The sequence below is a fragment of the Monodelphis domestica genome, chromosome 2 (assembly GCF_027887165.1).
Source record: "Monodelphis domestica isolate mMonDom1 chromosome 2, mMonDom1.pri, whole genome shotgun sequence".
Taxonomy (NCBI): Eukaryota; Metazoa; Chordata; class Mammalia; order Didelphimorphia; family Didelphidae; genus Monodelphis; species Monodelphis domestica.
In genome coordinates this window covers 66,102,153-66,129,757 of record NC_077228.1, presented here as the reverse complement: position 1 = coordinate 66,129,757, position 27,605 = coordinate 66,102,153, and the positions used below count along the sequence as shown (strand labels likewise).

At 36.5% G+C, this 27,605-nt stretch overlaps 1 protein-coding gene across 2 annotated transcripts; it reads right to left on the bottom strand.

The window, feature by feature from the left end:
- Positions 1-4,207: 4,207 nt before the first annotated feature.
- Positions 4,208-27,496, bottom strand: LOC100020223 (dimethylaniline monooxygenase [N-oxide-forming] 4-like). 2 transcript variants are annotated; one of them, XM_007480771.2, is made up of 9 exons: positions 27,118-27,496; positions 24,833-24,970; positions 23,439-23,627; positions 21,854-22,016; positions 18,771-18,913; positions 16,942-17,141; positions 15,036-15,388; positions 12,409-12,478; positions 4,208-8,092 (listed from the first exon to the last, which is right to left on the bottom strand). In XM_007480771.2, the coding sequence occupies exons 2-9, from the start codon at positions 24,962-24,964 to the stop codon at positions 7,666-7,668; spliced, it is 1,677 nt and encodes a 558-aa protein (XP_007480833.1). In that variant the 5' UTR covers positions 24,965-24,970; positions 27,118-27,496; the 3' UTR covers positions 4,208-7,665. The 2 variants fall into 2 exon arrangements, with proteins under 2 accessions (XP_007480833.1, XP_056671503.1); XM_056815525.1 differs by lacking the exon at positions 27,118-27,496 and having other exon boundaries at positions 24,833-24,976.
- Between the last annotated feature and the right edge of the window lie 109 nt (positions 27,497-27,605).

Here is a 27,605-nt window from a genome sequence, read left to right as displayed (position 1 = left end):
AAATGCTGAAAACAGGTTTCTCAGGCATCCATCCTTGTCCCTCTCCAACAGTCAATAACCATTGTATGAAATATATGAAGTTAAGAGGTAGTTCTGAGGAAGGCCACCAGAGGGAGCAGTCACCTAAAACTTGAAGCCTCTGAGTTGTAAACAGTTCATAAAATGAGACAGGTTTATAAATGTAGTGCTTTAAAATACAGAGACTGTAGAAGACATTTAGTTCAACCAATCATTTTGCAGATGAAGAAACTAGGGCGCTGAGAAGTTAGTTTGTCCAAAATCACACAGATAAACCCCTTAACAGAAGGGACTATTTCATTTTGTATCCCTAGCATGGAAGGCATTTAATAGATACTTTTTGATGGGTAGCAAATAATAAAGTTGGGATCAATTTATCCTCCTGTGAAAACAAACAGAAAAGATAAGTAAATGTCAAATTAAATAATTATTATGTTATTAACACGAGAGAAGAAAGATTGCCTTATTAGGAAGTAAGAGGACTTGGGAATCCCAGCTCTGTGCTTCAGATTTTTTTTTTTTGCGTGTGTGTGTGAAATTGAGCAAATTTCCTCATCTGTTACATGAGGGTAATAGAACTTCTGCTTACCACTCCTTAGCATTGTTGTGAACAATGGGTTTTTTAATTCTTAAAGCTCAATAGAAATGTAAGTTGTTGTTTCAAGGTTATTTCTCAATGTCCAAAATAAAATTTTAGTTTTTACTATAGGTGAATAATTTTTTTAACTTCAGCTCACTGACTTTATTATTATTTTCTCTTTACCTTCTGCCTAAGAATTGTTACTAAGTATTAGTTCTAAGGCAAAAGAGCAGTAAAGGCTAGGCAATTAGGATTAAATAATTTGTTCAGGGTCTCACAGTTAGTAATTGCACCTGACTAAAAAGATAAGAAACTGGATAACCAGACTGACTTATGGGTAGGTCCTTAGAATGTTGAAGTTCAGAATAGACCTTGAAGATCATCTAATCCAAGATTTAAGAGGTCATGAACTTTTACTTAATAAATGAGGAAACCGAGGCCCACTTTGAGTTATATGTTTCCCATGAAGATATTATAAACACTCTCTACAAAGATATAACAAAGGAGAGAGATGGAAAAGCCATAACTGAAATTGGGAGGTTTGATTTTAAATCTTACCTCTGATACTTACTACTGGTATGAGATTATGCAAGTCATTTAACTTGATGGCTTCTGTTTTCTCATCTATAAAATGAAGAAGTTGGATTATTTGGCCTTGGGGTTCATTTTGAATACTAGATCTATAATTTTATGACCTCTTAAATTCTCAATTAGCAGGGCTATTGGTATAATCTTTAAGACCATAACTGGAACTTGTCTAATAATTATAGTTATAAATATATATAAATATATAAACATATATAAATATAAAATATAAATAAATATAAATATATATAAAATATATAAATATAAAAATATAGTATATAAATATACCCCTATATCTGCTGATTAAGTAGCCACTGCTTCAGTTACCTGTGGGTAACTGTGGAAAAAAATAAAAGAATTAGAAAATTAAAAAAAAATGGTTCATCAGTTTCATACCGCCCACTAAGAAAGTACAGGTCGTAACATGAAGTCCACCAGCACAGTACAACATGATTCATCTCCCTTTGTCCTTATACCCACGCTCCTGGATGAAACTTTCCTTTAGTCTGCCTCTAGAATTCTCAATTTATTGCTTTTGTTCTAGTATTATCCCAGTGCCTTTGTTGAAGAAAGCTCTTATTTACTGTAACAATGGCCCCAAAGCATGTGTTAATCAGAGAGCAATAGAGCTAAAGCAGGGGAAACAGTACAACTAACTACTCTTTCCCCCCTGACCAGTCACTATTTCATGAGAATTCACCTTGATTAAGGGAGAAGTTCTTTCTGTTGGGCTCATTACATACAATAGGGCAGGGTCTAAAACAATCTTTCTATGGAGAAATAGAGGAATTGCTCCACTGGAAAAGAGGCAGCAGTGAGAACTATTTGCTTATATTAAAATGTTTGGGGAAAATGTGCAATTACCTGGACTTAGAGATGAAATATCCCAGTATTGTGGCTGTCAATGGCTCAGAAATAGAAAACTATTTTGGCAGTCGTGGCATTGGATTGGGAGTATGAGTAGATGAAAAGTTCTAGCTCTTAGAAAAGTAGATAAAAGGGACAGCTGGGTGGCTCAGTGGATTGAGAGCCAGGTCTCGAGATGGGAAGTCCTAGGTTCAAATATGGCCTCAGATACTTCCTCTCTGTGTGACACTGGGCAAGTTACTTAACCCCCATTGCCTAACCCTTACCACTCTTCTGCCTTGGAACCAATACACAGTATAAATTCCAAGATGGAAGGTAAGGGTTTAAAAAAAAGTAGGTAAAACTTCTTTCCCAAACATCCTGAATTTTTCTTTTTGTGAATTGTTATTTTTAAGTTCTAATTTCTCATTAGCTTTTACCATGGGTGAATAATTATTTTTTTAATACAACTCAATGACTTTATTATTATTTTAATCCTCAAGGTTCCCTCTCTTAAATTCCCACAAAGTTCCAGATATCACATTTTGGAAGTACATGGCAACCAAGATGGTAAGGAACCTCATTTCTATGCCATATGAGAATCAGCTGAAGAAAATGGGGATTGTTAACTTGGAAATGAGAACCCCTATGAGGACTTTAGAGCTGTCTGCAGGTATTTGAAGGATGTCTCATGGAAGAAATATTTTGCCTCAATCCATAAGGCAGGATGGAAATTGGTGGAAGTTATAGAGAAATAGATTAGGCCAGTGCTGGGGAAGGTTTTGAGTTTGTGTGCTCAGAGGACAAATTTAAACTGTCTATGAGCCCATCGAATTACCTGAGAGAGTAGAGGGAGGAGGTGCCTGCTTAGGTCAACTGGTCAGAAGTGTGGGGCATATAAAAAATGTCTTCATGCTGAGAGGAGGGGGAATAGAGCAGCTCCCAGTGCAGGGGCTGGCAGGAGTGCCAATACTTTGCCAATGAGGATGAAAAAAATCAACTTATTTATTACCTATTAAGGAAAGCTATAAGTGGAATGGATTACTTAGGAATTAATGGGCTTTCATTCTTCTTTTTTCCTCCTAAAACCCTTAACTTCTGCCTTGGAATCAATACATAGTACGTATTGATTCCAAGGCAGAAGAGTGGTAAGGGCTAGGCAATAGGGGTTAAGTGACTTGCCCAGGGTCACACAGCTGGGAAGTGTCTGAGGCCAGATTTGAACCTAGGACCCCCTATCTCTAAGCTTGGTTCTCAATCCACTGAACCACCCAGTTGCCCCCCAAATTAATGGGTTTTGTCCATCATAGGAGATCTTCAGGCGAAGTCTGGATGCCCACTTGTTGGGAATGTTGTAGAAGGCATTCTCACCCAGATACTCATTGGAGTGAGTGGCTCTCTCAGGTCCTTTCAAATTTGTAGACTCTGTGTTCCTGATCTCTGTAATACCTTCTGATTGCCTTGGAGCTATTCTTTCCAGACATCATTCAAGGCTATTCTTCTTAAACATTTTTCCAAGCTCTGGACCTTCCTTTCCCTTTTCAAATCAGTTTCCCAATATCTTATTCTCTTAGTTTTCTATTCTCAGTTACTGTGTTATAAACATTCCCAAAAGTTTATTTGTTCTTCTGTGACAGTGACTGGAAACTTAACATAATACCCACCCCACGGGTATTTTCTTTATATATATGTGATCTCTAGATTTATCAAACTCTCAATTGAAAAACCAAGACTTGCTGATCATGAAATTTCATGTACTTTTATGGTGGGGAGAATGATGATTTGAGCTGGGAGGGAATTAAAAAATGTTCTAATCCAACACCCTCATTTTACAGATGAAAAAACTGAGGCCTGGGGAAGTTATGGGACTTCCTCAAGTTTCCACAGGTAGTAAAAGTAGCAAAGCTAAGATTCAAACACAGGTCTGCTTACTTCAAACCCATTAAACCAATATTAGGGACCAGGAGGCATTCTGATGACCCTTACTCCAATTTGTGTGCTAGGATTCTTACTTTTTTAGATGTAAGTATGTTTCTGGCAACATTTTTTTCAGTGGTAGAAGTGGTAGAAGTAGTAGTAGTACTTTAGGTCAGTAGTAGACTTTAGGTCAAACAGATAGTGTCAGTGAGTTATGTAATAACAGAAAAGACAAATTTATTCAAATGCAACATCTGTAGCTAGTCATTATTGAATAAATATTTATTGAATGGCAACTATGTGCAAGATACTGTGCTAGATATAGACTTTATTTTATTATTTTATTTTTTTTAAAAAACCTTCTGTGTTAGAATTGATACTAAGTCAGATACGAAAGCAGAAGAGTGGTAAGGGCTAGGCAATTGGGGTTAAGGGACTTGCCCAGGGTCACACAGCTAGGAACAATCTGAGGTCATATTTGAACCCAGGACCTTTCTCTTTGGGTCTAGCTCTCAATCCACTAATCACCTAGTTGTCCTATAGATAGAGTTTATAAAGACAAAATTCCTACTCTGGAAGCGGTACTAATAAGCAAAATACACAAGTAACAAAATTTAGAATAAATAAGTTATATGTTAGATAAATGGGACAAATTAAATATTTTAAGAGGCTGGAGAATGAAAGGATCCCTCTGGGGATGGGATATAGGATTTAAAGTTGGAAAGGACCTTAAAGATCATTTAATCCAACTCAAATTTTGGTGATGAAGAAAATGTGGCCCCCAAGTTTTTGTGATTTTCTTAGGGTTACACTGTTAGGAAACAGTGTAGCCAGGATTCAGTTCTGAATTCCAAATCCAATGTTCTTTCCTCTATACCATGCTGCCCTATGAACTTTAGATGAGGATGGGTAGAATTTAGCTATACAGAGATGAATAGGGATAAGGTTAGAGGAAGGACATTCTAAGTGGAAGGAATGGCGAAGGCAAAGGAAAAGGCCTAAGGAGTCACAAAGATTTGGAGTAAGAGGACCTAACCTCTAATCCTAACTTTGCCCTGAACTATCCTTGTGCCCTTAGGCAAGACACTTAACCTCTTGAGGCTTCCATTTCCTCAACTGCACAATTAGAGGGTTGTACTAACTAGGTGCTTTCTAAGATCTCTTCTATTTAAGTTCAAAAACAAATACATTTTAAGGAAAATTAAAATAGACAAGGCTGGCAATATTGTGGGATATTAAGGAGCCAGTAGTAGAGCTGGAAAGGTATAAAAATGCCAGTTGTATAGAGCCTCAAATAACAGACAGGATTTTAAACTTTGTTAGGACTTGGGGAATCATTGATGATTTTAAGTAGGGCAGTGATAGGAAAATGAATCTAGAAGTGGTTTATAGGATGATTGGAGTGAATTCAAAGGCTAGGAAACCAGGTGAATGACTGCAGTAGTTCTGAGGGGTTTGAGCTATAGTGATGGCAAGAATGTAAAAGAAGAGAAGGATCAAAAAGAAATGAAGGGGGCAGAAATCTAATAGGATGAGGGGGAAGAAGGGAAAAATTTAAAAAATGACTCAGGTTTGAATCTTAAGTTTAACCTTAGCCCACATTCTCAGCCTTATTAGATTTAAAATTCCCAGAATGAATTTATGCATAAAGGTATCTTGCCTTGCTCCCAATGATGCATTCTATTTTCCCACTGAAATAATTGACTTGTGATTTTCTGTGTATATCATTCTGTTTCCTGCCTTCATGCCTTTGCACAGGCTGCCTCCATGCCTGGAGTACTGCCTTTTTCTTCTCTGAATCTTGGTATCCCTAGCTCTTTTCAGGAATCAGCCATATTGTTCATGAGGTCTTTTGGATTCCCCCAGTTGGTAGTGGTCTTTCCTCTTCAAAACAATTCTTTTCCATTTACTTCCCTCTATATCCCAGAGGCAGTTGGATGACTCAGTGGATAAAGTGCTGAGTCTGGAGTCAGGAAGACCAAAGTTCAAATCTGGTTAGAGACATTTACTAATAGGGTGACCCTGGACAATCATTTAGCCTTGCTTGCCTTAATCCATTGGAGAAGAAAATAGCAAACCATTCAGTATCTTTGCCAAGAAAACCCCAAATGGGGTCATGAAGAGTTAGACACAATTAAATAACAACAACATACCCATATTATCTTTTTCCCTTCAGTAGAATATAAGCACCTTTAAGACAGAAACTGTTCTGTATTTGTCTTTATATCTCCAGCACCTAGTACAGAGCATTTTTGATAAATACTTATTGAACTGAATTGGTTCACAGAGACTTACTGTATTATGCAGTGATGATGTGCTATTGCTTGTTACAGTAGGTGTAGGTACCTACAATAGTAGGTAGGCGAGACCTTTCAGTATGGTCTTAACCTTCTGTTGAGAATTAAAATGAGGTCTGCACAGTGAACATGTTAGAGAAAATGCAGCTCTTTATAGTTGGACCAAAAGGAAAAGCTCAAGACAGTTTTTTTAAAGGTGCTGGGTGTTCTATAGGCCTAATGGTAGGGAATATTCTTAGATTCTTGATAGATCGTTAAAGTCAGTGGCTATTATATTAACATTTATCCCCAAAATTGGGTGCCAATTATCTGTTCATAAGAAAGCTGAAGTGATGATGAGACAAATAAATGTGTTAAAACTGGGTGTCTCATATATATCTAAAACTTGGCATGTTCCAAACAGAACTCATTATCTTTCCCCTCAAGTCCTCTCCTTTTCCCCAACTTTCCTATTATTATCAAGGGTTCAAACATCATGCCAGTTACCTAGGCTCCCAAACTATGAGCCAGCCTTGATTCCTCACTTTCTCCTACTCCCCCATATCCAATCAGTCTGTTGATTCTGCCTTCATGCAACCTCTCTCATATATGCCCTCTTCTCTCCTCTGACACTATCACCCACCCTGGTGCAAGCCTTCATCCCTTTCCACTTGAATTATTGCAATAGTCCTTTAATTGTTCTTCCTGTCTCTTTCCACTCCAGGTCATTTTCCACTTAGCTGTTAAATTCATCTTATTATGTTTGGGTATGATATGTCAATCTCTTCTTTGTCTCTCCACCTCCCACCATTTAGTTACTTCCAGTGGCTCTCTATTACCTCCAGGATGAAATATAAAATCCAATATTTTGGCTTTTAAAGCCTTTTATAACCTGACCCCTTCCTATGTTTTACAATCTCCTTACAGATTCTTTCTTCTCCACATAGTTTATGAACCTTTCCCCTAGTCTCCTTGCTGCTACTCTCACACAACACTCCATCTCCTAACCCTGAATTCTTTACTGGCTCTCCCCCATTTCTGGAACTCTTTCCATCCTCATCTATACCTTCTGGCTTCTTAAGCTTCCTTCAGGTCCCAGCTAAAATCCTACCATCTGCAAGAAGACTTTCATGATCTCCCTTAATGCTAATTTCTTCTCTCTAAAATTCCCTCCAATTTATCCTATCTGTATCTTGTTTATATACAGTTGTTTGCATGTTGTCTCCTCTTATCTTAATCTGAGCTTCTTGAAAACAGTGAGTTTTTTTGGCCCTTTTTTATCTCTAGTATTTATCACAATGTCTGGCCCTTGGCAGGCATTATTAATATTTATAATAATTAACTTGAACTAATTTATCCAGCAGATGGGGGGTGGTGGTGGTGGTGGTAGTCAGTGTGTCACTGTTCCATATTAATCTGGTAGTCTAACTGATCTAATTGCATTCATTTTCTCATAGTACTTGCTAGGTAAGTAGAAATTCTTTCTCCTACTTCTGTGATCCCAGTCAATGGCAGATGTGAAGATTTATAAGCAAGTAAAACAGCAACAAATAGAACAGGCGCCCCCCAGACCTTTAGCCAATATGATATTGAGGTAGGCTCAGAACAATCAGGAATGACTCGAGTTTGTAGGGGTTTGAGCGTCCGGTCCCATTGAGTCATGATAGCCTTTCTGGCTCCATCCCATTTTCCAGGGCCCACCAGTCGGTATTGGTAAGATGTGCAGGGACCAAAGAAAACTTCTTTTGCAAGCCTGGGATCCTTAAGGAACAGAAGCAAGAGGTTGGGCTTTGCTCCTATGCATGTGGCAAGTTCATCCAGATAGGTAATATAGTCTTGTTTCCCCTGGGTGGGATCCTTAATAACACCCCTTAAAGAGAAAAGGAAAAGAGACACATCGTTTCTTGTAAATTCTTCTCCCCCGACTTTGATGCTCCATGACCCAAAATCATTATTCCTGAAATGCCAAATTTATGAGTAGGGTATATGGAATATGTCTATAGGAGTATGACTGGAATGCAAAGGGAGAGCCAGTGAATGAAAGGATAAAACTGTATAAAATCCCAACCCTTTTACTAAACTTTGATAAAGTTTAAGTAACAAGATTAAATGAATATGATTCATTTATTTCTAAACTGGGTTAAAAAATCAACTTCGCAGATAAAGGACCGGAGACACATGGCAAGGTGGTAGTTTGTCTAAAAATCATCTGGGGGTTTTGGTAGACTAAAAGCTAGCTTGTAGTATGTAATAGTATGTATGTAACAATATATGGTAGCCAAAAAAGCCAATGTGATCTTGAACTGAATTACAAAAGGCATAGTATTGGGGCGGCTGGGTGGCAGAGTGGATAGAATGCCAGGCCTGGAGTCAGTAGGACCTGGGTTCAAATCTGACCTTAGACACTTCATAGCTATGTGATACTAGGCAGGTCTGGGCAAGTCAAAATCCCATTTGCCTAGCTTTTGCCCTTCTGTCTTAAGAGTTATTTTTCAAAAAGGGATAGTGTTCAGACCATACTAGAAAATTTTGTTCAGTTTTGGCCACTACAAATTTAGGAAGAATAATAGAATGCCAGCCTCATAAGGGAATAGGGACTTTTCCTTTTTTTTTTCATTTGTATTCTCAGAACCTAGCATAGGGTCAGTACATAGTAGGTGTTCTGTAAATGTTTATCAGTTGGTGATAAGTTGGAGAATATCCTGGGGAGGGCAACCAGAAACAGGAAGGGGCCTTGAGCCCTTGACATATGAGGATCAGTTGAAGAACCTGGAATTTTTATCCTGAAGAAAGACAGCTATCTTCAAACATTTGCAGGGCTGCCTGTGCCTTTTGAAATAGGGTATTTGGATGTGTTCAGAATGAGTCATTCATGAATAGAATAAAGACTGAAACCAACCAGAATTTTGGGATTTGTAGTTCAGAGAGAGTTTTCTCCCCACCCTGAGAGAGATCACAAGATGGTTGCGACTCTACAGGGAGATCAGCAAGTAGATCAGGGAAAGCCAGGGCTGAGAGACAATCATCTTTCAAAGGGAGCAGCAGTAAAAATTATAGTAATTGAAACTTTGTAGGAGTTTTTAGGTTTGAATAATGGCTCTAGGGAATAAACTTAGGAAGGCTAGCTTCACCTCAATGGAAAGCCTTCACTAAATGGAAAAAAACAAACAAACTTGGACTGAAGTTTATGGTTGTATCTACTTCTTTAAAAACTGAGAAGTCTCAACAGGCTTTATTCCCCACAATTTTCTCTCTTTAGTGCCAGCTAAAATGCGGACACGATATTTTTCTTGCTATTTCCTTAAATTTTTTTTGTATCCTTCTTTTTTCATTCAAAAATATAGTCAGTTATGACTGTTTTATGATGCTTGTCTGTGTTTTGTTTTGTAGAAGGAGATTAAATAGAGGATGTCAGTGTCAAGCTGGGAATCAGAACTAAAAATAGGTCAGGGGACTAGACCTTTTCCTGGTAGGTTTTTAATGAGCTGATTAGCATGAGAAGAAGGAACCCAGTTCTATCTCAGTTCTATGTCTCTTCTTCATTTGCTGACTTCCTACTTCCTGCACCCCCCAGGTAAAGAGATCAAAATCTCTTAGTAGGGAAAGAATGACTTCTCTATGAATTACAAATCCTACAATTCCAGTATGACTTCAAATTTTACCTTACTTGAGGAGAACATCCATCTGAACACACCTACAAACCTGCTTGAACATGGAAAGGATATTAGAGTGGTTCTGCTTGGCTGCCAAAGGCAGAACTGGGAGCAATGAATGTGAGCTGGAAAGGGGAAAATTTAGACTTGATTTAAAAAATGAGATTTCCTCTAATTAAAATTACACTAAATGGGATGGGTTGCCCTTATTAGAAGATGCTCATTTGTTGAGATTATTTGTAGAGGGAATTCTTTTTTCATGAATAAGTTGAACTAGATGGCCAATGAAAGTCTCTTTCAACTGAACTTGTATGATTCTATATGAATTTTATAGGCAAAGACTTCCCACATTATAATAATAATTTTGGTACTTTAAGAAGACACCGAAGTTCTTAAGATTCAGTATAGCAAGAGATACTAGGAGAGGAGCAAATGGGAGAAGTTGTAGTCTCAAGGTCTAAGGTGAGCTCATGTCTTCATTTCAGGGATAATGAACTCTGTTGAGATTTTTGTTTTGGATGGTCTAACTATTTGGTTCAAGAGACACTATTGTTCTGTATTGCTCCCAATTTTTCATTCTTAAAAAATTATATCTCAGCTAAATCAACTAGTTGTACATTAGAATCAATGCAAGACTTGTAATTTCAACATTTCCCAATTGGGAAACTTTCCATCACCATCAGAGATCATAACCTATTTCAGTTATAATGCTAGAACTTATTTTATGAAAATAGATGTTAAAATGACTTGCTCAGGGTCAGAAAATGAAGAGCCTCACAGTAGGATTTGAATCCAGGTTGACTTCAAGACCAATCCTCCTTATGTAAGAGTAAATTAAAATTAAAAAAGAAGTGAAAACCAGTGAAGTCCTGGGAAATCATACAGTTTATATGTAAACTCTGGAAATTTTTAGTAGGTTCAAGGTAGGTGCCTTTGAGTATTTGCAGGGTTTTCTAAAGGAAGGAGGATTAGACTGGCTTTGTTTTGTCCTAGAGGATCAAACTGGGAGTAGTGTATAGAATGATTATTTATATTTTTATCACAATGTAATACATGTAATATTAAGTAGATCATCAAGTTCTTTCCATGTTTGTGAGGGACATTAATAAAATCCACTTACAGGCATACTTCAATACTTTAATGGTTTGTTTCTAAAAAGTTGTCTGCTAATTAACATCATTGAGATCATAGCAGAGCTTTCTATTTACAGGACTCTTAAGTAATGTGGAAAGATCATTTGATCAAATTTGTCTGTAATACTTACTAGTTATTTGAGTATTTACCTGAGTATTTATTTACTCATGTGACAAAATGTCTGATTCTTAGTTTCCTTATTTGTCAAATAGGAAAATACTTTCACAATATGGTCTGGGAAATTCTAATGCTGTACTAGTCATATCACAACTATAATAAGGTCTTTAGTTTAGGGCACTGCATTTAAAAAAATTAGACTAGAACATTTTTAGATAAGAGCAAACATTGATTAAGACTCCTGATGTCATGAGTACTGATCAAAAGAACCAAGTACAGATGGTTAGCCTAGATAAGAGGAGACTTAGGAGAAACATAAAGGACTTTCATGTGAAAGAGGAATTAAGCTTACTTTGTTTGACCCCAGAATTCAGGACCTAGAGAAGAAATAGGTGGGAGATTCAAAGAGGTAAACTTAGGCTTGAGATAGAAAAAACCTTTCTAAGGATCAGAGAGCTCTCCCAATGTAGAATGGGATGCCTTAGTAGGTAGTGGGTTTCCTTCTACTGAATATCAAATATTTTTACATAAAAGCTAAATAATGACTTGGAGGGTATGTCACAGAGGTAATTCCTGTTCAGTTTTGGTTGGACTAATTGGCTTTTGAAGTCTCAGCCATCTTTGAGATTCTAGATGATTCTTTAATTAAAAAAAAATCATATTCCTAGTTTGTAGGGTCTAGAGGGGAAACTGTTAATCCAAGTATGCCAGAAAGGAATGTTTTGAATATAGTAGGAGGAGACAGGTATTATCTAAATGCCAACACCCATCCTTTACTTACTGTAGTTTTGATGAGGGTTTTAGATTGCATCTTTTTTTACTTTGGGACACATATGAAGTGGGAAGAAATGAAGAGAATCGAAGGGTGATTCTTTGTTTAGTATTTCCTGCAAATAATTCTTTGGGATCAGATTGAAAAACAAAACATTGCTTCCATGGGACATTCACCAGGATGTGGAAATGATCTTATTTAGATCCCTTCATTATATTAGAATTACTTGTAATTAGATTTTTTAAAGTAATGTAATATATTATTGAGGTTTTATTCATCATTATCTGTGGAATGCCTTTTCTGTGAAGTGCTGTTAACTATGGAGTATATTGGAAAGACTGGTTTCAAATTCTCGCTTTGATACCTCCTGCACAACCATAGACAAGTGATGTGATAATTTTAAGACTTAGTTTTCTCATTCACCTATATTAGGTGGCTTTTGAGAGGAAAATGGTTTGTAAATCTTAAAGTACTCTGCAAATGTAAATAGAAATGCAATTATTATTATACCTTTTTATGAGTTGTTCTTTCTTAGTAGCCTCAGCCATCATTTTGCTTGATGGAGGGATCTTACACAGTCCTGCGTGGGAGGAAAAGTATATGATTTTAGATACAATGCACACTTGACTTTTTCTTCAATTCCACCAAAATCAATAGTATTTAATTGCCTATTAATAAAGCACTGTGTTAAGTGATGGGAGAAATACACTTCTTCATCACCTCTGTTTCTCAGAATCTTCTAGATTCCCTCAAAAACTCAGCCTAGGTACCACTTTTGTGAAAAGCCAAGGTGTCAAAAATGAGGCCCCAGCTACTGTAACACACAGAAGTAGGGCTGAACATTAAAATGTAATTAGGAAATATTAAACAAAATAAACAAAAATACAATAGACAACATAATATTAATCTTTAGTTTTCTAGGTCAATGTGTAGCTGACCTGTAAAGAACCTAATGTATAGTTTAGTGTCTCCTGTTTCTACTTGAGTTTGATATAGCTGGTATAAAGTGTGTGTCAGAAGAATATACATAGAAGGAAACCAGGAAGTATGAAAACACAAATCTTTAATAGCCTTTGATAGAATAGACTAGAATTGTTAGCAGGAGACTATAGAGAAAGGATTAGGTTGTTCTTTAAAAGTGTGGATTGGGGTAGCTAGGTGACTCAATGGATTGAGAGCCAGGCCTAGAGATGGGAGGTCCTAGGTTCAAATCTGCCCTCAGACACTTCCTAGCTGTGTGACCCTGGGCAAGTCATTTAACCCCCATTGCCTAGCTCTTACCTCTCTTCTGCCTTGGAACCAATACATGGTATTATTTCTAAGATTTAAAATGTTTAAAGGATGACTCAAATCCTTATGAAAGGTTCCTTTATGTACAGGTGTTGGGATATTGCTATGGGACACATATTATATCTTTCCCTTATTTGCAGAGTCCATATGTAGTCCTTCTATATGAAAAATATATATTGACCACTCTTTGATCAAAGATCACAAATATATATGCAAAGATCAGAAAAAAATCTGCAATGAGTGATCTCACTTTTGGGAAGTAATCCTAGACATTGGTATTTCTACTTTCCACGTTGCTTTAGTAGACTAGTTCTGGAAAATTAGACTGGAATCAGTGGCAGTTAGCTTTAATTTTGAAGTTTCATTCTCAAACCACAACCTCCTATTCTGCCTTTCCTGTTCTCTCACTCATGCTGAATCTATTCCGTGTTCTCGTTGTGACCTTCCAACCTTTGATTCCTCCCTTTTCTTCAACTCTATCTCTAACACTTAGTCTTCACATGTTTTCATATAGTCTTTAACTCAGCTGTTACCTGCTTTAATGATTTATCAGCTATGACCCTAGAATTGCTTTCCTTATCTTACCTTTAGTTATTCCTGCCTGATTACTCCAAATACTCCTTCATGATTTCATTTCTCTATGCCTCCTCCCAGGCTGCTTATTATTGCTGGAGAAAGGTAGATGATAATCTCAGTTGAGATTTCACTGCTACTAGACAATCATCCTATTCTTTAAAGGAATTTATGGCTAAGGGCAAGTGAACACTTAAAAGATAAAAACATATGGAAAAACTGTTTAGTAAGATTCCATTACTTTTTGGTGGTGTTTAGTTAGGAGGCATGTGATGGAGTGATAAGCATATGCCATTATACAAGCAGGAGTAAATGAAGTATCTATATATCTAGTAAGGACTAAATTTTCACATATTTGGAAACAGTAAATGTTCTTTTAAATAAATTAATTTTGAATGTCCATACACTGGACAGAATGTTAGAGCTAGCTAGACAGAACCACAGAGAAATTATCTAGTCAACAGTAAGGCAAAGGGAGTTGGAATCAGGAAGATTTAGGTGCATATCCTCCCTCTGATACTGATTAGAAGTGTGATCCTGGGCAAAGCACCTGACATTTCTGTGCCTCAGATTCCTCTTGAGAAAATAGGGGGTTGGTCTAGATAGTCTTGCATGTCCCTTCTATCTCTAAAATCAATAATCCTATGACATTAGTTCAATGACATTTTTGTGTTTAAGGAAATAGTCTCAGAGAAATGATTTGCCCAAGGTCATATAACTATTAAGTATCACAACTAAAAGCAGATTTTAAGTTCTAAGAATCCTATTCCCCAGGGTCTTTCTATCATGAGAAATTAGGATTCTAATTTCCTATAGTACTTTTATGAAAGAATGCTCCTAAGAAAATGGGGAGAAGAGTTCTAAATATCATAGTAAAACCTCATTAATTACTAGCTGTGTGACCCTGGGCAAGTCACTTAACCCTAATTGCCTCATTTTCATCATCTGGAGAAAGAAAAGGCAAACCATTCCAGTATCCCTGCCAAATTGGAGTCATAAAGAGTTGGACACAACTGAAAAAATGAATCAACTTATTCCATTTGTGTATGGAAAAGTGTCTCTGATAGAGAACAATTTGTCCCCTTACATTGGAAAAAATGCCCATCAACAATGTATTTACATTATTTAATTATTTTAGAATTTTTCTCTTGCCTTCTCCCTAGGTTTTTTTGATTACAAAAATCTGTTTGGTATGGGATAACAGAGGAGTACCAGTTTTCCAACTTAATTAGGCAATTTATTAGGAATTTTAGTTATTAAGAGAATCTACTCACCTCTGAATACTCTTGTGGCCAAGCGGGCCTGAAGTTCTGTGCCCACTATGATGGAGCCTTGCAAACCAACATGGCCAATGAGAGCCATAGTTGCCTTCTCCAGGTTAGAGGGAAATATATATTTGTACATGAAGATCTTGTTTCTACAGAATTTTTCCATAGATTCTTCAAGGAAGGGAAGAGAATATGTGTATCCTGTAGCAAAGAAAACAGTATCGATGTTCTCCTCCACAGTTCCATCTTCAAAGATGGCGGATGTTTCTGTAAACTCTTTCACATTAATTTTCATAGTGATAGCACCACAAAGGATATAACTTGGCAATTCATCATTTGCAACTCTCTTTTGTTGCCTCCTACATTAGAGAGAAAGAACAGATGCCATTACTATATATAAATATACATGTTTACATATATATTACATATATAGGTGTGTGTCTAGTCACATTCAACTAATAAGCTGGTCAGTTTAGTGAATTATAGCCATACATTGTTTTGAATGAAAATTAACCAGTTAATTTAGCCAAAACACTTGACAGCTTCACATAGGCAAAACCTGGGCTACTGTCCTCAGTGTATTTTGTTTTCCTGCTGCTAATAGTAATAATTTTTAATAAACAGTTGATTATGGACTTATTTATTTGTTTATTTATTTATAAACCTTTACCTTCTGCCTTAGAATTGATACTGAGTATCAGTTCCAGGGCAGAAAAGCTGTAAAGGCTGGCATTTGGGGTTGAGTGACTTGCCCAGCTAGGAAGTGTCTGAGGCCAGATTTAAACCAGGTCTTTTCATCTATAGGCCTGGCTCTCTGTCTTCTGAGCCACCTAGCTGCCCCTTGTCTTATTTATTAACATCCATTAAACAACCTCTTCTTTTGGCTTCAGTGATTTATAAAGGCTATAGAAGCTATAAAAAAAATTCCTAATAAGTATTTCTATTATCTAAACATGAATATGAAATTGATCTACTTTCAACTCATTCACTGCATATTATATACATTTTAAGGTGATAATTAAAACAAATATTTGCATATTGAGCCCTGCTTCTTCCCTCACTTTCCTCACTTCCATTATGAATACAGATATATGTTTCCACCAAAAATGTTTTTTTTGTGTATGTGGTTCAGTTATGCGATAAAAAGCAAAACTTAAGAAATGTTCCTGCAAGAACATTGTGTCATTGCTTGCATGCACTTTAACAAAACTTATATGTATATTAAAATATACACATATTATTTTTATTAAAACTTCATATCCTCAGTTTTTCAGACAAAATAGAGGTAATTTGATATATATAAGAGAAAGACTATGGGATTTAGAGAAGATAAGGATTTGAGTCTTAGTTCTTCAAGTTACAATGAGTGCCTTTGTCTCTGGTAACAGTTACCTCATTTAAAATGAGGAGGTTGCCCTAAATAACCTCTGAGGTCCTTTCTAGTCTTAAATACAAAGTGCTCCAAGACAAAAGTCTTGGTGCAATTTTAAGTTATGCTTTACTCAGACTTTTGGAACACTCTGGAAATGACCATAGAGATGCAAATAGATATGACTATCTTGACTCATTGATTTTATCTATATACACTGCACATTCTGTGTCAATCAGCTTAGGATTCTTACAAATAAATTCCAGTCTCTTCATTTTCTCTCTTGGGATAAACATGCATATTTCTTTTTCTCTTCTCAGTTTTAGTTTCCCATGTTAGCACTTTTGCTTACTCCTAAATAAAATTCAACCAGGCCACTCCTAACTTAAACTTTGAACAAAAGTGGCAGAAGTGAATTTAGCAGAAACATAAATAATGAAAACATTGTATGTGAGTACAAATATTGGCTTCTTCATGCAAAAACTTAAGGAATTAGAAATTCTTTTAGTAAACTAGATTTTCATTAAATAAAAGATAAATTACCCCTTAGGATTACTCAATCCATAATTCTTATGGTTAAACCATTTGCTCTTGCGCTTCTTCCCCATCCAGGTCTTGAATGCTGAAGGTAGAGAGCATTCAACCACATGACGAAATCTTGTAGTCTGAATCATATGAGTGGGGTAGCCATCATCAGAAATACGGCTATCGACCCAGGCACCACTTCTAGTACTGAGAAACACCTAAAACGTAAGGCAGGATAGATAAATGTGTCATTTAGTGATTTTGTACTTTTTCCCATTGATGCGATATTTCCTTAAGTGCTTTCTAAATGATGCTAAAGCAGATACTTATCTTGAGCTCAAAGAGACCGTGGTTGAAGGACTTCTGTAGAGATGAACAAATGGACATCTAGGCCCATGTCCATGACTTGGATGGATCTATGATCTTGCTGATATGGGGATTTCCACCCTTAGCGATACAGATTACAGTTAGGCTATGCCTTCTTTTCTTGTGCCACTCTTGTCAATATCCTCCTATAAATCTCCCCTTGAGGGTTAAGACTTCCCTTAATTTTGCTCATATTGTGGGAATCCAGTGAAAGACCCCATAATGGATAGTAATGAAATTGGTAAATATAGATAGATCAAGGCTCATTGCTTCATATAGCCCTTGATATACATATATCAATAAAATCATCTTTTTTTTAAAAATTGTGATAAAAGGAAAAAATGACAAATGTTGGAGAAGTAGAAAAATGGGGACACTAATACCCTTTTAATGGAACTGTGAACTGATCCAGTCGTTTTGGAGAATAATCTGGAATTATATCAAACTATGTATACCTTTTGATTGAGTAATACCACTATTAGGTTTATTTCCTAAGGTGATCAGGGAAAAAGATCAAGAACCTATATATTCTAAAATATTTATAGCAACTCTGTGGTGGCAAAGAACTAGAAATTGAGGGGATAACCATCAGTTGGGGAATGACTAAACAAGTTGTAGCATATCATTGTTATGGAATACTATTGTGCTTTAAGAAATGATGAGCAGGTTAATTTTTTAAAATCCTGGAAAGACCTATATGAAATTATGAAGAATGAAACAAGTAGATTGTTTGAAGAATGACTTGTGTATGTTCACCTCCAGAGGAGGAAATGACATTACATCTATCTATATCTATATCTTTTTATCAAATGATGCCTTCTGTAATGGGGGAGGGGAGGGAGGGAGTGAGTTACCTGGGTATTTAAATGTAATAAACAAATAAATAAATTAAAATTTAATAAAGGTGTGCATAGAATGTATATGTACTCTATTTTGTGTACATATATGCACACATGTATTTATATATTATATTGCTACCTATCATTTACACACAATGAGAAGAATTTGTAATCATTTAATCCTGGCCTGCCATTTGAAGTTATTATTTATCTCCTTTGGGTAACATGAATGGCTAACTAATAGGAATAATTAAATTGGCTCTGTTCTAGAAGTTACACAGACATAACTTGGTCGCATCTATATATGGCTATTTATGTTGGGTTAGATGATCATAAAGGCATGAATTCTGGTAGTCTGAAGGTAATAATTACTTTCAGTATTTTTCCTGGATAAGGTTGGGAAGAGAAGAGAGCACTTTCTGGAAATCACCAAGGGCCAGGCATAAATGAAATGTTCTCAGGCTGCCCTCTTGTTTAGTGGAGATTTTTCTTTGGTTAGAAAGGACTGAGAATGCCCATAATAGCTATTCAAGGCTTTTATGTCCACCATATATTTATGCAATCCAATAATTACCAGATATTTTTACAACCATGAAAAACAGTCCCTGTAGCAATAAGAGATACTGCCTGGGCTGTACCTACTTTTTCTGCCACACGACTGAGCTCCACCGCAATATCACCACCAGTATTCCCAAGACCAATCACAATGACCCGTTTGCCCTGAAAACCTTCTGGACGCCTGTATTCCTGACTGTGTAGGATCTGACCTTGAAATTTGTTGATTCCTGTGAGAAAATCAGAAGGTGGGGTTTAAATAAAATGGGGCTAAGTGTTGAGGTCGGGAGTAGGTGGTTCAAAAGGTGAAGATGACCTAAAGTACAGGCTCAGACTCCTTGATTGACAAAATGATTAATGAAGGAAGTACAATCCCTGAAGCCTGAAACCCTTCATCGAATGCTGTCATCTGGAAAGGGGGAAACTCAAAAGAAAGTCATTCTGACGGGTAAAGCAGGTTATGTATTTCAGACTCTGAAGGTAATGTCAGTGGCTTAGTGATCCATGCCTTAAATATTCTGACTTTGTTTCCTGGATTTCTCAGCTCTATTCAAAGCTCAGATCAATTGCCACTTGAGTTACCTTCCCTCATTCCCCAGTGGTTAGCATCTCTACCCCAAATTATTTTGTATTTCTTTTATGTTTACTTATTTGGGTGTGACATTGGTGTTCAAAGGGCATGAGCTAGCCCATGTGCTGTGCAAGCCTCTGGTATACATGATTTTCCTTCCTTTGTAATATAAGCTCCTTGAATACAAAAAACTATTTTCATTTTTAAATTTGTTTCTTTGCATTGAACATAATTCCTAATATATTGTAGGTGCTTTAGAAATTCTTGGAAGGAAATAGAATTTTGAGCAATGGTAGTATTGTTGGAATAAATGTATAGTTTTCCCAGGTGACCACTTTAAAGGGTCAGTGATTATTTGAATGCATAACTCTTGGCATGTTTATTTAAAGAAACCTTTTAGGTACTTCATTATAATATCTATCTATGTATGTTATCAATTATGGATGTAATTGGCTTTTGCAAGAGATGTGTTCCTGAAAATCTGTTAAAAATAAATTTATTTTTAGTTCAAATACCCTTTAGGTTCTCTTTTCAAAGGAATGCTATTGTGAATTATCTTATAATCTCAATAATTAAAATGGACTGCTCAGGATGTATTAGGTCCCTCCCAAACTAGAGGTCTTAAAGGGAATTAGATGACTCCTTTTGTTGGAATGTTATATGGAGGATTCTTATTTGGGTTTGAAGTGAATTAGATGACATTTGAGGTTCCTTTCAATGCTAAGATTTTATGATACTTTCATCTCAAAGTCATTTTTGAGTGTGAAATTCTTATAATTGCTTATGCTCTGCCAGGTTAAAGTGCTTTTCTTGCATGATTACTTAATCAGGATACTTAGTGATTTCATCAGTTTCCAAAGTAGTTAATCAACAGATCCAAGTATTTACCTCTAATCTCTTCTAAGTCCTATATCACTAACTGCTTACTGAATTTTAAACCAGATGTTTCAGAGTCAGCCAATTAGTGAGCAAACTTCTACTATGTGCCAGGGACTGTACTGAGGATGAGGAAAAAACAAAAACAAGGAGCTCACAGAGTAATGGGGAGACAAAAGACAAATGATGATGTGCAAACAAGATGAAGACAGGATAAATTGGAAATATTTAAGAAAGGGAAGGCACTAGCATTAATAGGAATTAAGAGAAATTTCTTGAAGAAGGTAGGATTTTAACTAAAACCTGGAAGTCAGGAGATTGGGATGAGGACGAAGTGGTGCAGCCACTGAAAATTATTAGGACTGGTAGATGGAATACCTTGTACAAGGAACTGCAAGAAGGCCAATGTCACTGACTTTCAAAATACAAAGTGGAGAGCATGAAGGTATAAGAGGACTGAAAGGTAGGAGGGGCCAGGTGGGTTTTGAATATCCGACAAGATTTTATACTTGACCCTTGGAGGTTATAGGAAGCCATTTAGGAAGATCACTTTGACAACTGAATGGAGGATGGACTGGAATGAGGAAAGGCTTGGGTCAGAGAGTTCAACCAGCAGGCTACTGCAGGAATACAGACATGAAATGATGAGGAATTGCACCAGAGTGGTGCCAGTGGCAGAGGAGAGATAGAGACATTTCAGACTTGTCTAAAGTAGAATTTATTATATTTTAAATAAATAAAATTTATTATTATTATCACCTTGTCCACCAAAAAAAGCCATACCAAAATCAAAAGCCAAACAAATTCATTTATGTAGAAGTTAACATCATCCATCAAACCTCATACATTTACAGTCTTAAAGTTACTCTTCACTCCTTACTCTTCCTCATTCCACTTATCCAGTCAATCATCAAATCTTGCTGATTCTACCTTCACAACATCTTTTTATATTGATTTCCTTGTCTCTCTCCACTCGGCTTCTGCTCAAGTTTAGGCTCTCATTATATATTATTACAACAGTCTCCCTCCAGTTTCCCTCTCTTTAATTCGTCTTTCATTCAGCTGCTGAGATGTAATTCTGAAAAAATAAATTTGACCATGTTGACTCCAATTTAAAAAATCTTTAATGGATCCCTATAGCCTCTAGGATAAAATACCTGGTAAAATTAGCCTGGTATTTAAAATCTGTTACAATATGACTTGTGTGTATAGATTTGCTATGCTTTAGGCTCATTCATATACTCTGTATCCCAGTTTCTTAAATATTATATTACAGCTCCCACTTCAAATGCTACTCCATGTCTAGGACATACTCCCTCCTCACTACCACTACATTGAACCTCTAGCATCATTCAAAGTATAACTCAGGTACTACTCATTATTTGAAGCTTTCTCTCATCCTCTAATATTAGTACTTTTGGTCCCTTAAATTTACTTATATTTACTTACCCAAGTATATAATATATATTCCTTTAGCATAATGTACGCTTGACTTAATGCTTTCTTTTGACTTTATATTCCTAATACCTAGCACTATGCCTTGCACATAGTTGATACATTATAAATATTTATTGAATTAAATGTGTTTTAGTATAGTAGAAGATACCATGAGGGTAGGGATTGGTTCATATTTGTCTTTGAATCCCCAGTGTCTAGTATGGTACTTTGGCACATAAGGAAAGGCACTTGATAAATGTTAAACTTTATTGGCTAGCTAACTTACCAGGAAAGGACTCCAAAGGCAAACGGGGATTCAGATAATGCCCTGTGCAGATCATTACTGCATCAAAGACAGCTGTGTTTTTCTTTCCTTCTGTCTCTGTCACCACATCCCATTGGCCAGTGGCAGCAAAGTCTTGGCGCTTTGTCACACTGCTCACTGTGGTCTAAAAGGAAGCACAGAGACCTCTCTCCAGAGGGTGCAGGGCTAGACACACTACATGATGCGATCAGTTCAAGAAAGTTTCCAAATACAAGGTCTGCTACTGTTTAGTCACTGTGGGCAAAATATGAAGGTTACTGCTAGGTAAGTTGAACTTGGCGGAGTAACAATAAGGTGGGTGGCACTTAGAAAACTGTACTGGATACACTATCAGAATAGGTTACTTAGTAAGAGATTTGGTTAACTTTTTCTTGGTTATAAATAAATACTTGTTGAATGAAAGAATGAATTGAGTGGAGTATATTGGGGAAATGACTATGATATTAAAAAACCCAAGAGGCATCAATAAAAATGAAAACAAAAAATTATATTTGGGGAAAAGAAATTAAATACAGCCTCTTCTCTGTTCATTAGCATACAGAGAGGATTGGGTGGTTTAGCTGATATTTCCAGTTTGCTCAGTTTTCCAGATCATGGTAACTTTGGTTAGTTTAATCACATCTTAATATTTATTCTTAGTGAGATTCGAAAGGAATCCACAGGGACCAGACTAGGAAATCCTAGGAGAGATCCTTTATCTTTCCTTTAGCATAAGCATCTATCCCTTTCTTCTGAAGATATATCATCTCTATTGTAAAGATGTGAAGATCAGTCACTCAAAAAGAGAAAAAAACCCCAAACAACCAAGAAGTATTGGTATTTGCATGTTGGGACATGCTCTAGTTTTGATCAAACTTCTTCCAGGGGAAAAGGAAAGGATTAAAAGATTTGGAAGAAGAGTCAGAAATGCTAAGGTTTTGGATAACCAAAACAAGATTTGTACATGCAATATTCTGAATATTTTTTGTTACTGATTCACTCATACTGATAGGGAGAGGCACTGGATCTATGGTTTTTATAGTTTAGGGAACTTCCAGGTGAAGAGACTCCATCTACCAATACAAGTTGACCCTTTCTCTGCATCTAGTAGTTACAAAGGGTTGCCTACAACTGTGGTATCAAATTCCAATAGAAATAGATTTCTGCAGGCCACATATTGACCTAGGAAACCATAAGTTTACATTATCCATGTTTTATGACGTTATTTATTTTATTAAACATTTCCCAGTTACATTTTAATTTGGTTACTGAAGGCACAAATGCTTCTGTCCATCTGGCCTAGAGCATTTAGATAATGAAACTAATTTGCCCAGAGCCAGACTTGAATCCAAGTCTCCCTGCTCTGAAGCCAACTCTCTATGCACAATGCCATGCTGCCTCTCTTTGTGCCCAGCACATAGTAGGTGCTATATCAATGTGAACTATTAATAATAATTATTATAATGAACAGGCATTCCTATTCTTCATTTATACTATTTTCATTGTCTTCCCAGATGACTATCATACCATTTGTTTCCCTTTATTCTCATTGTATGAGGCCTCTTACCTTTAAATGAATGTATCTGAGAAGGTCAAAGTGTTTAGCATAGGAATAAAGATATTCCATCACCAAAGAGTGCTTCATGTAGTTGGGAAAATCTTCTTGGAAAGGGAAGTCACTGTAACATGACATCTCCTTGGTGATATTGGTCACTACAGATTTATAGACTTTGGTCATCCCATGTCCAGTAGTTTCCTACAGAAAAGGGAAAATCAGAGTTCAAACCTTTTGATTCAATGATACGAACTCTGGGCCTATAACTCAATGAGATCAAAGACAGAAACAAAGGTCTCATGTATCCCAACATATTTATACCAGTACTTCTTGTGTCCTCAAGGAAATAGAAACTAAGGGGATGACCTTGATTGGGGAATGGCTGAATAAACTAAAGCATGTGAATGTAATGGAATATTATTATAGAGTAAAAAAATTAATTTATGAATTTAGAGAATTACATAGAGTTGTATGAACTGATGCTTAGTGAGAAAAAGAGAGCCAGAGTAACAATAAATACAATGATTTTAGTACTGTTAAACTAAAATAATATTAAAAGTAAACTGAACTAGGAAATTTATAGTAGCCCATATTCCACCTGGAGTCAGATTAAGAAGCATACCTCCTTCATCCACTCATAGAAGTGAAGTATCACACAGGAAAGGGGTTGCATATTTTGTTAGACACATTTTAATGAATTGATTTTTTTTAATTAACTGATTTTCTTTGTTACAAAGTAAGGATTCAATTTCAGATTGGGATCAGAAGGGAATAGTATATATAGAAATGATGATTTTTTAACCCTTGCTTCTGTCTTAGAATTGATACTAGGTATTGGTTCTAAGGCAGAAGACCTTTAAGGGCTAGGCAACTGGGGTTAAGTGATTTGTTCGGGGTCTCACAAAACCAGATTTGAACACCAAATCATCTGTGACCTGGCTTGGCTCTCTATCCACTGAGATACCTAGTAGTTTCCATGATGGTATTGTTTTAACAAAGCTTAGACACTTTCTGGTTGTGTGACCCTGGGCAAGTCAATTAACCCCCAATGTCTAGCCTATGCCATTATTCTACCTTAGTTCTAACTTACACAGTATTAAAATTTAAGATGGAAAGTAAAAAAAAAAATTTAAGAAATTAAAGAAAGCATGGATAAAACTTATTAACATATGCAATAAGGCAGGCTAAAGAAAAATGAGAGGAAAAATGACAGGGAGGATAAAAGTCAGGATTTTTCATGTAAATTTACATATGGATTTTTAGGGCATCTTTAATAGGCATCCACTGGGATCCAATAAGCTCAGTCCTACATCTCTTTCAATCTTAGGAAAAAATCTTTGGTGATGTTTGAGAATTTAAATATAAAATCTTCCCTCTTAAACAAAAAGCAAAGTGACTAAACTCACAGTAAACTTCCACAATCCTCCAATGTCATCACTTCTCTCAAAGCAGGTAGGCTCCAGGCCCTCTTCCAAACAACCTTTGACAGACGTCAGGCCACTCACACCAGCTCCAATTATGGCAACTCGCTTGACCATGGTCTTCTACATTGGAAGATGAATTAGATTTTCATAAGGCACCAGGGTCAGAAAGGAACTTTTGACATTTAACAAATGAGCTTCATGAAGTTATACTATAATTTTTGCATGTCTCATTAGCTCTGTAATTTTGGGAATGTCATTTGAGAGTTATGAATCTTAGTTTCTTCATCTGGAAATGAGAATAACAAATAAACTCCTACCTCACAGAACAATGTAAAAATTTTGTCTGCTTTACCCCATTTCAGCAAATTGATTGTAATGCATGATTGTCACAGACAGTATTTTCTTCCTGTTATAAGGACTGATGAATATGGAAAGAGCTTGATAATGTCAAAACAATTATATGAAAATGAACTATTACTATATCATAAGTTGTGGCAGATCCAAGCCTGGGATTCACACCTCCTGTCTCAATCTAGTCTAAGATTTCTCCACTCCCACCCCCAATATGTCATGATCATAATTTATTACTTTGAGTTTGGAAATTTACCATTTTATAATATTCTATACTGGAACTATGTCATTCCTGGAGAGATTTTGTAGCCTTGTCACCAGTTCTGCTAAGGTACTTTGATTTGCATCTTTTCCTTTGAGTTATTTCAGAAGGCATATGCTGAAGCATAGAAGGAATTTGTGAAATCCTTCTTAGCTATACTACTAAGATCCCAAGATCAAATGATACTCACTGGAGTGTGTTGAATGGGGAGTAAGTGGAAGTTAGCATTCTTCTGAATCATCAGAATTTCTGAACCTGGCCAAAGCCTGGAGTAGATCTAGCAGAAATAGGCTCAAAAGGGTTTTTCCTTGCTCTTCTTCTAGTCTAAATTTGATTTTGATATCCTATTCATCAGAAGTCTGAGGCTCTACCTAGCCTAGAGTTTGCACTCATCAGACTCAATACTATTATCAGACAGCCTCACATGAATTCCATTCTATTCCAAGGGGCTGGGATAGGCCCTCAAATATCCCTGGTGACTTCTCTAGTCCAGGAACACTAGTAGATACTGATCTTAGCAATCTCATACCAGGCATAAATATCCTCAACAAAATACACTTTTACTAATAAGTAAGCCAATAGGCAGAGTTTCAGGTCACCATGTCTTGCTTGCATGATTGATTTCAAATACAAATATTAAAGAAAGTTAAGTGTTAACCATCATATGGTTGGGTAAATGTCCAACCAGATGCTGAGAATAGTTCTGTCCTATCCTGCTTCTAGACCTTCCTTGTCCTGGGAGTCAGAAGAAGGTAAGAAGTGAATATCATCCTTCTATTTTACTGATTTCCTTATCAACAGCCCAAACTGGAAAATGGAGATAAAAGAGTAGGTCCAAAGACACATTATGCAAAGCACATTTCTAAATAGAGTAGCCCTATCAAGGATGGATTATAGGATTTTGAGCTGAAGGGATATTTGAAATCATCTAGTGTGAATTTCTTATATTGTAAATGAAAAACCCCAAAATCTAGAGTTACTCAGAGTCATGGTAAGTAACTGTCAGGCCAGACAGACAGAAAGACAGACAGATGGATAGGAAAAAGGGGAGGGACTGGATCTGTGATTTCTTTGATAAAGTGAATTCCTGGTATTGCCTTCTTTCCAGCTTACAGTCTTCAAGAACTGTCTAGAACATCAAGAAGTTAAATCACTTGCATGGGGACATGCAGAGGATATAGGTCAGAGGTAGGGCTTGAATCCAAGATTCTTTGGTTAGCTCTCTAGCCATTGTATCTATCACCCCATCTGCCTGAGTGTCTAACTGCCTCTTTTCATTCATCTGGGGCAGAAAGGGACGGAGACTCAAGTGGTTTAATTTAGTTTCCCAAGTTCACTCAGGGAGCGTCAGAGACAAGAATTTCTCAAAGAGTTCTCCCTTTGTATGGCATTTCACTGTTCACCATTTCCAACCAGCCACTCCTTTCCAGCAGAGTATTATATTACCATCTCAGTTTCCCTCGCTTCCATTTTTACTCCCTCCACTTGTTCGACCATAACGTTAGGCAGAATTTATAAAAACAAAACAAAACACTGAGCCTGCCTCGTATAGCTACTTTTTGCACACACAGTAAGAGAAAAAATAGTAAAATCCCAATGAAATTATTCATTAAAGAAACCAAACACCTTTAAGAAAACTTGCCCAAGCACTTACCTTCCTGGCATACAGTAATCGGTATTCTGATTGTGTATTATTCCTGATTTCTTAAATTCAAAAGTTAAAGTCAGGTTAAAATTACAAACTCAAACTCCAAGCTCATATTGGTAATGACTGAAGAAAAAAAAAACCAACTCTTGGCAAAGTGCTTTCTGGTCAGGCTGATTTAAAATCAGAAAAGCAGGGGTAGACACTCCACAAAAGGTAAGATTTCTTCTTTAGTTGTTCAGGGGACCAGCTTTAAAACTTCCTAAATGACTTGGAGGGTAAGTGACGATTTAGAAGTCAGTATTGTGATTGGATAATGTAAAAAAAAGCCCTTCCCCTTTCTCCTTTCCCAACCTTCTTTATGTTCATTACTTCCGAGAAACTGCAGTTTCTGGGGAGTATGTAACCAATGAGCTTTTAACTGTGACCACTGGAGGGAGTAGGATGCTCTTAAAAAGTTCTCTCCGGCAGCACTTTGCTCTCTAGTTTAGGTCATA